This window comes from Numida meleagris, chromosome 6, assembly GCF_002078875.1.
Source record: "Numida meleagris isolate 19003 breed g44 Domestic line chromosome 6, NumMel1.0, whole genome shotgun sequence".
In the NCBI taxonomy this organism is placed as follows: domain Eukaryota; kingdom Metazoa; phylum Chordata; class Aves; order Galliformes; family Numididae; genus Numida; species Numida meleagris.
Genome location: NC_034414.1, coordinates 59240305 through 59253369, shown reverse-complemented (window position 1 = coordinate 59253369; position 13065 = coordinate 59240305). Strand labels below are relative to the sequence as shown.

General features: G+C 49.7%; 1 protein-coding gene across 3 annotated transcripts in view; it reads left to right on the top strand.

The window, feature by feature from the left end:
- SOS2 (SOS Ras/Rho guanine nucleotide exchange factor 2) overlaps nucleotides 666–13065 on the top strand; it is a 49073-nt gene continuing 36673 nt past the window's right edge. The window contains exons 1-3 of one of the 3 annotated variants that reach the window (XM_021403531.1): nucleotides 666–944; nucleotides 9700–9825; nucleotides 12442–12573. In XM_021403531.1, the coding sequence (XP_021259206.1) occupies nucleotides 858–944; nucleotides 9700–9825; nucleotides 12442–12573 (345 nt within the window). In that variant the 5' untranslated portion in view covers nucleotides 666–857. Of the gene's footprint in view, nucleotides 945–8557; nucleotides 8763–9699; nucleotides 9826–12441; nucleotides 12574–13065 lie in introns of those variants that run through there. The other 2 variants (XM_021403528.1, XM_021403530.1) reach the window with 2 other exon arrangements.

Here is a 13065-nt window from a genome sequence, read left to right as displayed (position 1 = left end):
TTGCAGAGAAGCTCTAAGAAGGGTTACGTAAAGCATGAGCCGTGAACGCAAGGCACTTGGAAAGGAAAGTTTGGCTTTGGGAGGTGGAGGGGACTGAAAGCAGCGCTCTCCAGGGGAGTGAGAGGAACTGCCTGGAGGTAGGGCGAGGCTGCTGTTGACACGTTACTGAGCAACGCGCCAGTGGCTTTTCCCAGGACGGCCGTTCTGGTTGATTCTTCCGTCAGGGCAAGGCCGCTTCCAGTAAAGAGGGAAGGGATAAGGGAACGCAAGGAGCACGTCACCGCTCTGTGCAGCGGCTTGCACCGCGAAAGGGGTGCGCCGCTGTAAGACTTCGCGGCCCTAAGCGAAGGCCCGGTGAAGGGCGCTGCCGGAGAGCGGGGCTGGGGGCTTAGGGCAGCGGGCCAGGACCGGGGTCTCAGCGCGGCGCCGCCGTCTCGCCCCACGCCCGAGCTCCCCGAGGCGCTGCTCGCGGCGCGGCCGGCAGGGGGCGCCATCGCGGTAGGGCAGAGGGCGGCGTGGCGGCGCCGGCGCATGCGCGCGGAGGGCGGCGGCGGTAGCGGGCCGCAGCGAGCGGGGCCGACGGCGCCTCAGCCGCCGCCCCGTCAGCGCCCGGTGAGCGGCACGGAGCCCGGCCCCCTCCCGCGCCGGATGTGATGGCCGCCCGGGCGGGGGGGTGAGCGGCGAGCCAGCGGCGGCCCCGCATGACGACCGGCCGGCGGCGAGCCCAGCGCGGCGCGGCCCAGCCCTGACGGGCGGCGGCTTCTCCTTCCCCTCAGCGCCCCCTCCTCGGCCCGGGCGCCGCGGGCGGCGGGGAGCGGCGGGGCGGGTGGGCCCGATGCGGAGGGCCGGCAGCAGCCATGCAGCCGCCGCCGCAGCCCTACGAGTTCTTCGGCGAGGAGAACGGCCCGAAATGGCGGGGGCTCTTCGTGCCCGCCCTGCGCAAGGTCAGTGCGGGGGCACTCCCGGCAGGGGATTCCGCGCTGCCCCTGGTTGCCCGGGGCGCCTCTGGCGCGGGTGGTGGGGCTGCCCCCGGGCTGAGCGCTCTCGGAGGCTCGGACCCAGCGGTGCCCGGCTGACGGACCCCGGCCGTCCTGTCCTGCTCCGGGGCTCCTTCCTTTGAGTGGAGTTAAAGGGAGCGCGTGAACAGGAGGGCTCCTTACGGACAGCGGTGGTACACGGGGGAACGGCTTTACGCTACCAGAGGCGAGATTTGGGTTGGGTGTTAGAGGGAAATCCTTCACCCACAGACAGAGTGCGGCCCTGGCACTGCCCGGAGCTGTGGTGCCCCATCGCTGGAGGTGCCCGAGGCCACGGATGGGCCCTGGGCAGCTCAAGCCGGGGGCACCCAGCCCACGCAGGGCTTTGGGGCTGCTTCCGACCCAAGCAGCTCCGTGGCTCCGTGGTTCAGGTTAGACAAGAGGTGCTCTGCCTTGCTGCAGTTGGGTGCCTGTGGTTACCCTGGCGCTAACCGCCGCCATCCAAACGTGAGGTGGGGCTGTGTCGGTTTGACCCCAGCGGGTTTCATTAAATCTCAGTGGCACGTTTCGTTGTGAAATGAAAATTATGTAAAGGTCCTGCTCCGAACGATCCTAACCACTTCTGTGCATTCGATTTGGGGCAAAAAGAAATAGAGCAGGGACTCATTTCGGTGTTCTTTTTTTCTAACTAGAGAAAATAAATTTTCGATCCCGGTGGCTGCCTGTTAGAATGTGCAGCTGCTTATAGGCGGGCTTTTTTCCTCCTGGGAAAGCTCCTTGTCTGCAGTACCCACCCTTTAGCATGAAGCAATCCCACTGTAACGTGCGTTTCTTTTATGGACGTGCAGTATCAGTGAGTCAAAACAAAACGGTATCATCGTTCCGGCTGCTGCAGGCGATCGCGGAGATGCTGCCAGCTGGGAAACCCTGCCTAAAAGATCGGATGCTCTGATACAAACACCTGCGTATCCCAAATCACTTTGGGATTTTTAAAGCAGAACGTTTTAGAAATTCATGGGTTATTGTTTTGTTTGCATCGTGCGCTTTGATAACGAAAGCGTGGCCGTTATTTATGGGATAGCTGGAAGCTGTTCCACTGAAATCCGACTGTGCATCAAAGGAACAGATTGGTACTTTCTGTGCTTACGAAGCACTGCAACTCTTTTTCAATAGTCTGTGAGCTGATTCTGAGCAGAGTTGGAACTGTGCTTGTCAGCTGGGTTAGATACGATCTCAGGCAGCGTGCTTTTGTGACGGCAGCTGAGCTGCAGAAACTTCTCTGCCAAACATCTGCGCTCGGAGCACACTGAACTCCTAAGCTTCGTCGCAGCAACCGGTGCTGCAAGGTCAGGGGTAGCATTCGATTTCCCATTTGGAAAGCTTTCTTTAAGTTATTTTTAAACGAGCTCTCAGCCGAAGCAGGGAAACAGGGCGTCGAAAAACAGACGCGTTGGTTTTTCGTTCTGTGTCTTGAGGCGTGAGAAATGTTAATTTGGAAATACAGAAAGACGTGGAGCTGGCTGGCAGGCCGGTGCAGTTAGCAGCGCTCGTAGGGTTTCCTTGCTGCTTGCATTCTGAGTCCATGGCTTGCTTTGAAGAGCTTGACTCTTTCATTAAGCATGCAACGAGTTTTAAGGTCATTTTTTATCAGAACACCTAAACCCACGCGATTGCAGTTAGTTCTGTGCAGCTGGCTGCTGACAAATGGTGAATGAGAAATGGAATACTTCAGTTCTTAGTTGAATATGTAAAAAAAGGTGAGAATCTGGTTTCTTTGAATGTTATTCTGTATGTGTTTAGGCAGGGTTGTATCCTTAGATGACACTAGAGTGCTAAATCCTTTGTGCTAGAGGCAGTGTTCTTAGGGGGAAAAAACAAAACTAAACAGCAAGACATTAAAATAGAAACATTTCTAGTACATTTAAATCACCATATTGTTAGCAGGAGTGCCTTGGAACCTAGTTCAGTTGGAATCTTGAAGGTACTTTCATGTATTTATGCTCTTCCAGCCGGTAGATTTACATGTCCTTACTCCAAAACACGCTCTGTTTTTCTTTTGCTGTGCTGGAAGCCTTGCAAGTAGGAAGTGAATGTGATGCAATTCAGTATAAAAGTCCTGTCAGACCAACTGAAGCAGACAAACTCGGTGGTGTTAGCTGTTTGCTTACGCTATCATTTACTTGTACTGCTGTTTGTAGCAAGTAAAACCGTGCAGGTTTTTGTTGTCTGGGGTTCTGTTTTGTGTCACTTGCAGGGTTTGCTCTTCCTTTTGAGTGTGTTGGTTTTTTCAGCCCCATGGCTTTTGTGGGGAAAGATGCCGGATGATGAAACGTGTTTCTGAAGTTGGCATTGTGGTTCTGCAGCTGGGTTTCCAGGCCAGCTGTGGTGCCGAGCTTTGCTCCTGCTGATTGCCAGCTTTCATCCAGGTGGAAGTATCGGGTCCTGAAACGACTTTCCAGGTGGATATCAGTGTTCTTGTATATGCTTTTAAGATTCTGGTGGCAAGTTAGGAAGAGTTCTGTAATCAAGAAGTGTGCGGTCAGTTGCTTTGTTAGCTCTCCGGTTCCTGCAGGCACTGCACCTGTCTGTGCCATTGTGGCACTGTCCACTGGTTGCATTCTCTAAAACAGCTCCGCTGTTGCTCTGGACTACTCAGCAGATTTCTGGAGTGTGACTGAAGGGTTTATTCTTAGCGTTTATGCTTAGCATATAAGCTTCTAATAAATGTACGTATTTACGCTCTGAAAGCTGGGCCTTTGCGGGTCTGCAGTGCATGCAAGCAGGAATGCCTCTGTGACGTTCAGCTGGGGGGAATGGTGAGTGAGCGAAGTGACAGCGATGCTAAACTGAAATCATCCTGGAATGCACGTACCTGGCCGGCTCTGAAACACAGGTTCTGGGGAGCTGGGTAGGGGAGGCATGGAAAGGAGCTCCAGGTCCACGTGGAGTGCTGGCCACCGAGCCTTTGTTAACAGCGGGCTCGTTCCTCCACCTCTTGTCTTCCTATCAGCGGTCAGGTGTCTCGGTAGGTTGGTTTTGGTCCCTTATTTGTGGGTAGGCTGATTTCTGTTGTTGCAGAAATATTCCCTGTCATAAATCAGGAACCAGAGGGACTAGTCTTTTTGCTTAAATCCTATTTATTTCATGCTTTTTTTTTCCCACCTGTTACGTTGTTTAGCTTATCTAGTGTTACTAGATTTTGCAGTTGGCAAATGGCAGGAGGAGAGTTTTCTCAGGCACTGGCACAGCATGAAGGTAGTTTTTGGAGCCGAGGTGTTTAAAAAGTAGAAGGAGCAGCAGTTTTATTTGGCAGCAATTAAGAAACACTTCCTACAAATTAAAAACCACAAGTTGTTTGCTGCTGGGAGAAGGGCATGAAGGGCTGCGCCTAGCTCGTTCAGGGTTTGTCTCAAGGCGTTTTATATGGATCCAGATGTTTAAGATACAAACGAGTGTGTACATATGAACATACATGTGCATTCCTGCTTGACTCTTTGCATACAAGGACACAATCAGCGCCTGCCTCCACCTCCCCTGGTGGGACATCCTCCCCTGCACCTCTGTCCTTCTCCGGCACGTGTTCTCCATCAGTAGTCAGACAGCAGGGGATGGAAAGGTTTGCATTTGTGCTGAAGTGGTGCTGTAGGATGGCAGTTCAGTGAGCTGTCCCTGTGCGTGATCGTGTCTCAGCCAGCAGTGTGTGCAAGGTAGGGCAGCTGGATGCTGATCTGCATCCCAGAGGCTTTTTGTAGCCCGGTAACTATGTTATGTGAATATCTTATTTTGTTAACCACGCATCAAATGGTTGCAGTGTAAAAGCTGAAATGCTGCAATCATAGTGTTACAGAACGGTCGGGTTGGAAGGGACCTTAAAGCCCCCCCAGCCCCACCCCTGCCGTGGGCTGGGTGCCTCCTGGCTCAGGCTGCCCAGGGCCCATCTGTGGCCTCGGGCACCTCCAGGGATGGGGCACCCACAGCTCTGGGCAGTGGCAGGGCCTCACCACCCTCTGAATGAAGATATTCCCCCATAACATCTGAGCTAAATCTCCTCTCTTTTACTTCAAAACCATTCTCACTTGTCCTATCGCTATCTGCTCATGTGAAAAGTCGCTCTCCTCCTGTTTGTAAACTCCCTTTAGATACTGGAAGGCTGCAGTGAGGTCTTCCCAGAGCCTGCTCCTCTCCAGGCCGAACATCCCCAGCTCTCAGCCTGTTTCCACAGGACAGATGCTCCAACCTCTGAGTATCTTCATGCCCTCCTCTGGACCCACTCCAGCAGCCCCATGTCTGTCTGTGCTGGGCCGCAGGCCTGGACATAGCACTGCAGGTGAGGCCTCACCAGGGCAGAGCAGAGGGGGGCAGTCCCCTCCCTCTTGATGCAGCCCAGGATGCAGTTGGCCTTCCAGGCTGCAGGCACGCACTGCTGGTCACATCCAGCTTCTTGTCCATCCTCCTCCAAGAAGGACCCCCAGTCCTTCTCGGCAGGGCAGCTCTCAGCGTTCTTCTCCTGGTCCATACGCACAGCTGGGATTGCCCCGACCCAAGAGCAGCACCTCACTCTTGGCCTTGTTGAACCACATGAGGTTCCCATGGGGCCACTTCTCGAGCCTGTCCAGGTCCCTCTGGCTGCATCCCTTCCTTCTGTTGTGTCACTGCTCAGCTGGGTGTCATCAGCAAACTGCTGTGGGTGCACTCGATCCCGCTGTCTGTGTCATTGATGCTGCAGAGCCCCGTTCCCAAGGTGTACCCCTGGGAGGGCATGTACCTCAGCATCGGCCTCTGCCTGGACACAGAGCTACTGCCCACATCCCTCTGGCTGCCACCATCCAACCATGTCTTTATCCACTGGGCAGCCCACGCTTCAAATGCCTCTCTCTCCGATACAGAGATAAAAGTGTGGTGTGGGACCATATCTAAGGCCTCGCAGAAGCCCAGGTAGATGACATCAGCTGCCCTTTGTCCACTGATGCCGTCACTCCGTCGTAGAAAGCCACCAAATGGGTCAGGGTCAATTGCAAACGACTTGTTTATTAAGCTCTGTTTTGCTTAAGAGCCTACTTCACACTATTCCTCTATCAGCATTTGTTACAGTTTGGTTTGAAGAAGATCGGCTGTCTAGAAATTGCTGTGCTGGAAATTGAGCTAGAAATTGATGCAGCTGTTTTTAGGAAGTTGATGGCACGTTTTATTTGGGGTGTCTCTTCAGGCCTTGAGATCTTTGTGCTTCTTTCTGAACACACGCAGTTACACTTGGAATTTGGGGCTATCGGTGCTGTCATTTTGCAGTAAATAAGAGCATCGCAGACCTTTAAGCTACATCATCTGGTTCCCTGCTTCCTTGGGAGTGTGACGATAAATCATCCCGACCGAGGGATTAAAAATGCCTTTGGAGCAGATGTTTTCCATTTTTAATGGGCAGCATTATCTTCGGAAGAGACAAGATAAAAAGGAACAGAAACCCAACCTAAAGAGAGACATTTGTCTAATTCATTTTTAATTTCTGTCTTCTCAGCATGGTGGTGCAAGGCAAGCCCAGAGCTGCTTTCCCCACCAGTATCGTGTTCTCATCACCTTGAGCACAGTGCATAGAGATACTGACAAGTGCTGGCAAGACGACAGTACATATTTAACTGTAATGTACTTATTACTTCTTTCTCCCAAATTTATACATTGTGTTCCTCAGCTATACAGGCTTGCAAAGCTTTATGTGTCCTCTGATCTGGGATCGCTGTGAGGCTCGGATAACATAAATCACCGCTAAGCTGCAGTCAGTTGCTGCGGGAAAAGAGGGGCGTGCAGTTTCTGCGATGAGCAGTTTGCAATTTCAGCATGCAATCCTTGAAACATACTAAGTTCAGAAGCGTTGCTAAGTTGCTTGCGGGTTTTGTGGTGGCCCTTTTAAATTAGAGATTTCTTGTCCTGACATTTCAGTGGGCGCTGAGTTCTGTTTTCTGAAAGCGTCGTCGTTTGGAATATAAGGAGAGCGGTGGGATATTGTCGTGGTCTTGCAGAAACAAGGAAGTATATCTTCGGTGCTATCTGCTGTGCGGTGACTCGATAGGCATGTCCTGGGTTTGGTTGTTTTTCAGGCTTTGTTTATTTTCCGAGCACTATCTTGTTTTGCACGTGTTCTTACTGTGGGGCAACCGGAGCTTTCTGAATGTGTTTTTACTACCAAAATCCGCGTGTTACGTAAAAATCTATTTAGTCAGTACAGCCAAACCGCTGGGCTGTCCCAGTGGTGCAGGCTAGAAGGAAGCTGCTTGCAGTCCTGACTCTTTTTTTCCTCAGCTTTTTGCTGGTGCAGGTACAACGCTTGGGCCCTGGATGTTATACTCAGCACTTAACAATTTGTCCGAGTCCAGATGTTCTGGAGGCTCAGACTTTGTGCCATAACTCCTGTGGATCAGAACAAAGCTTATATACCGGTTCTAAAAAACTGTTTGGTGCAACGTGTTGGGGTTCTTAAGTATTTTGACCCTTAAAGGAAGCAGCGACGCATCAGATCAAAGTGGATTCCCGTGTTAGCTGTGGTGTGTTGTTCCATGACAGCTAATGATGTGCTCAGAGCCTGAGATCAGTGTACGTACCTCCTGTAAGAAGCACACCCTCAGTCATTCAGCTTTGTTCCTACGTTCAGTGTTGTATCAAGCATCCTCTCCCTGTTTTTTCACATCTTTCAATCAGGGTTGAGGTGAATTCTGTATAGAGTACGTGTTCTGTCCTCAGTGCAGCAGCATCTGGTTTGCGTAGCAAGTGCATGGCTTTCATAACTGGCTCTCTGTTTTGTCGGTGTCTCGCTATGAAATTATTTTCTCCCAGTTAGGGTGCTTAGGTCAGAACAGCTCTTAAAGCTGGGGAGCACTGGAGTGCTGATCTCTTGTGGTGCTGCAGGCGGTGTCATTTCAAGTGCAAGCCCTCAGGGAGCGCGACCTCAACCAGGAGGCAGAGAACCAGCCAAGAAAGCAAACAGGGCTGCAGTACGTAGGTTTGCGTTCATTGCACAAAGCTGAGATCTCTCCAGAGTTGCAAGAGGGCTGAGTGCTCTCTGCTTGTCCTCGTGATTTTTAGGCACTTGTGTGCTCCTCACAAAGCTGAGGGAAATACAGCATGAGCTGTTCAGGCGTGAACTGAAGTCATTTTCTTGGTGGCACTGACCTGTGTTGTTAAAACACGCGCCCTCGTGAGCGGAGGAGGATGGCTGCGGTCTGAAACAGCAAACAGGAGTTTTGCATCTTCTCACCTCTTGTAGCTCATGTTCTTGGTGTTTGTGTGGAGGGTTCCTTCTGTGGAAAGCATGGTTGCAGCTCGTTTCCTAGTTGGTTACTAATGCAGGAGCAGTGCTCTTCGGAGCGAAGCGAGGCAGGACCTTAACTTGGCACTTCCTGGTGTTCCATTGTTTGTGAATTCAGCTCTCCTGTTCAGGAAGAACGTGAAATGTTCCTGTATTATTGAAAACCTGCAGGCTCAAGTAAGTGTTTTCATGGAGTGGTTTTGGCTTTCTGGTGGTTTGTTTTTTTTTTTTTTTTTCTTCCAGTAGTACCCGATCATGTAGATGCTTCAGCTGCAGGGGAGGGCTGCTGGTGTGGAATCCAGCCCTCGCAGTTACCTGGGGGCAGCTGTCCTGAGGTCTAGCACAGAGCTCACACATTTGGCTGTCCTCTCTGCACCCTGCCTGGTGCCTTGGTTACCCACTCCGATATAACCAGCCCTGCTCCCACATTTGCAGCAACTGAACAGTTTGTTTGTCTTGTTCTTGAAGCCACGTGCAGAATGGCAATGTGGGTATGTAGGATTACTATTTTGAAGCGATTCATGTATAATTTGTTTGGGGTGAGGTAGGGGATTTCCCTGGACTGTGTTATTTATGAGTCTGTTGGCTATAGTTTAAGATCTAGTCGGCACGTTCCTGACTGAGGGGCTGCCAGGGAAAGCTGAGTGTGTAGATGAACTGTGGAGGGTGGGTCTTCTGTTCTTCTAGGGCAAGGTGGTTGTTTGGGTTCGAGCGATCTGTAGTGGGAGAACAGTCTGGGACCAGGACGAGTTGCTGCAGCCCTCTAGCTTGTGTGGGTGGGTGCTGCAGTTGGCTGTTGCAGGTTGTCTGCTCCAGCTTAGCCTTGGAAGCAGCGATTCGCCTCCATGAAGCAAGAGGAATGCATTATCCTGCGGGGCATTAAAGGGAGGTAGTCCACAGCTTGTCTCACGCCATGCTTGTCGGTCAGGAGGCTTGTATTCTGATGCATGCCTTCCCATAGGTCTCCCGCCCTGCAGTATGCATTTGATCCCTCATTTTCTCATGCCTCAGATGGAGCTTCGTGCTGTAGTTAGTTTTCTGGTTCTCGGGCATCTCCAAGAATTCCAGCCCTTGTCCAGTGTCGTGGCCATGGCTTTTCGTTGCCACAGGTTTAAGAGTGCTTTAATTCAGTGCCCTGCCAGACTCTTTAGTTCTCTTCTCCTGGTTTTCCTGCGGTGTGTTCAGGCTCCTCTGTTCGCAGGTATTCATTCATACTGTTCACCCAGTACTCATTAGTAGGGCTAGGAATAACTGTGTGCTGCTCATTCTGTGAGCAAATAACTGTGGAATTACAGTGATGGCTTCCTGTGCATCTTCAGCAGAAATCTGCCTTGGCTTGAAATTTCCTTGCGGCCGTAAAGTGTTAAACAGTTTTCAGTTGAAAAGAAATGCCAAAAAAGACTAATTTTTACAAATCCTTTTGGACAGGTTCAGCAACAGGTTCACCCAAACCTTTCAGCCAAGGAAGATTCCCTCTACTACATTGAGGAGTTGATACTTCAGCTGCTAAACAAGCTGTGCATCGCCCAGCCACGCACTGTCCAAGACGTAGAGGTAAGATGAGATACTGGAACAACAAGTGCTTGATCCCAGAAACACTGGGAGGAACAAAGGTATTCTGAGCACTGCAGCTTGAAGTTAAAGCAAGGTGAATCTGAAGAGCAGAGCTCAGTAATGCTGTTTTTCTAAACCATTAAACAGTATTCAAGTTTCATAAAGCAAGTTTAATTGGAAATTAATTTTCTCACACCATAGATCAGAATAGAAATGGTGGGAATTCTTGCTTTCAGCATTGTTTTTAAAAATGCAGAGTACTTTGGAGGATTTTCTGCTGCGTGAATACAACTTGGACTTGAGAGTGAAAGGACGTTGTAATTTTTTTGTTTTTTTTTCCTACTCTTTGACATTAATATACAGGAAAAAAAATGTTGTAATGAAAGGTTAGGCCTGCACTGTGCAGCTGAGGGGATGGAGCTGTATGTTCCCAGAACTCACTGAGGCTCACATATTATTGCAGCTGCCCGCTTTTGTGTCATCAGTTGAAAAATGAGAGCTTTCATGGAGTGTGCTTCAGTGTACAGTGTAGAGGGAGAAAGCGCTCTCGTGTAGCTGTGACCCATTGTAGCTCTGCAGTGTATTAATTTTGCATCAGTCTACATGTCAAGGATTTTCAACCTCAAACAAAATGAAGTCCTCATCTACTGTGCTATACGTTCCTCATGGAAATAAACATTACAAAATTACTGCCTGAGGGTTTCTAGATTCTTACTAGATGCAACAGTCGCCCTTTATTCAGCATTGACTCGATTCATTAATAATTAATTTTGGTTTATGATTAATTTATTTTGTAATACCGATGCATAAAGATTATGGTATGACTAAATAAAACTTAATAGTCCCCTAATAGCTCTCAGGATTGTTACTGCTTTGAGTCTGGATTTGAACCCTAGATGTGAAGCTGAGAAGTTGCATGTTCTTTCTCCAGCTGCCAGAGATCGAACCCTTCAGTACACAGGACAATTTGAGAGGGCACTGGTTATTTTATACCCCAACTCCATAGCGTTCTGCTTCTGAGTTAAGAGATGACTGAGTACTCTGCGTACCATCTGAGTTAATTTTTCAGTAAATTCAGACTCTTTCAGAGCAGGGAAAGTAGAATTGAGGGTTTTGTCGTGTTTGTTGGTGAGAGTGCTGACCAGCAGGCATCTGAGAGCTGCGGGTGAAGGCTCTTGGCTCTGCTCCTCAGCTGTTTTTAGCTGTTAAGAGAGGACGTGAGAGCTGTGATCTCTAAAGTTTATCGTGCAGCTATTTCCATAACAGCCTGGAGTTAAGGGAACTATTTGTGTGCAATTCTGCACCTAAGCATTCGCAAGGTCGAGATCAAAAATCCCACATTATAAACATTTTATGAATAGTAAAAGCCCTTCACATGGTCCCCCACAAAACACTGGCAAAGTCCTGGTGCGGGTGATGCGTGACTTGCCAAAGGACATCCGAATTCCACGTTGCACCCATTTACTCATGCTCTCCTGGTAGCGTTTCAAGGAAAGCTGGCTTCAGTGAGAGCAGCTTGTAGCATCGGGCTGCTGCCCAGGAAAGGTCACAGCGCGTTCACCTGGCACAGGCAGCTGGCACAGAGAGCTGCCCGTGGGATGGCCACGGGCAAATGCTAGAAAGCTGCCTCTAAGAAGACCTCAGGCCTCTTCCATTTCAGAGTATGTGTAACAGTATAGCAGTGGGCTGTGCAACAGCTTTTGAGCTATGAAAATCAGATAATCTGCTGCAAACAGAATGCAACCACAGCAGTTGCTGCATCCTGGAAAACAACTCACTTATCTTTTGTGTTTGCTATGTGCTGGCTATTTCACTTAGAGAAAATGTGTTTTTCCAGAGTCACTTAAGAAGCAGCCATCAGAGTCTGGATTAGACTAATTCCTCCAGCAGTCCTCTCCCCAGCTCACAGGGGCTGCTGCTGCAGCAGGCAGCCTGGAGAACTCGTGGAAAGCAGGACTGGGGTTTTGCACGTGTTTAGCGTGGGATTGCTGAAGTGTGGGACTGCAGCCCAAAGCACTTGGTTCTCTTACAGAGGGGTCATCTCACCTGTTCCTGCGCAGGTGGGGAAGTATGAGTCTATATAAAAATGGCTTGAAATTGTGCAGTGCAGCAGGGAAGGTGCTCCCGTGCAGGCTTAGGGAGCACCAAGTGCTCTAGGCACCCTTCTTCATGCAGCTCTACTCACAGCTGCCAGATTATGCTTGCTTTTCATTTCTGCCCTAAACTTCATCTGATACAGCGCAAGTTGCATCCTTTTATGAAATAGGAACAATAACAACTTGTTTTCTTCATTTAGGTTGTGGCTTTTGAGTATTTCCTGATGTTTAGATTTTGGTCTCAACTGCAGTTTCTTGCAGTTCACGTGATCTGAAGATCATAGAGCAGGAGCTGTTGTAGGAGGTGGGAAGTTCCTTGTGCTTAGGGGAGGGAGGTTGGCTGGGGATACTGAGCAAAGCTGAGCTGGGTGAGAAGCAGAGAATAGTTAGGAAAATGTGTTGCAAGCACTGAGGAGGCGGATAATTAGCCATACTGCAGGGGAAGTAATTTGCTGTTTTGTTTCTTAAACTTCTCTTTGATTAATGTGGTTCCTCTATGTGTGTCTTTATGTTTGGACAGGAGCGCGTTCAGAAGACGTTTCCTCATCCCATAGACAAGTGGGCGATTGCCGATGCGCAGTCTGCCATAGAGAAACGGAAAAGAAGAAACCCTCTCCTGCTGCCTGTGGACAAAATACACCCCTTATTAAAGGTACTTAATGCAACAATTGATGACTGCTGCTTCTGCCCACCTCACACCCCAGCTGTACTGTTGCCCTTCAGCATATCCTTTACAATAGTTCTTTGATTTGTGTAAAATCAGGTAAGTTTCTCACGTTGGCAGAAAGAGATAGTAGGCATAGAATCATAGAATTAGCTAGGTTGGAAAAGACCTCCAAGATCATCCAGTCCAACCATCCACCTACCACCAATAACCCCACTCAACCATGGCTCTCAACACAACATCTAAACGTTTCTTGAACACCTCCAGGGACGGTGACTCCACCACCTCCCTGGGCAGCCCATTCCAAATCATAGTCATCATAGAACAGGACAAATACACTGATGTGTGTAGTAAATCTATATCCCTGAATCCATCTAATGTGTTACTCTACTTTGAAATATGACTTGTTTGTTTGGGTTTTATTTATGTTAAAAACTGACTCGGATACCTTACCCACTTCAGTAGCACTGTTTTGGTGCC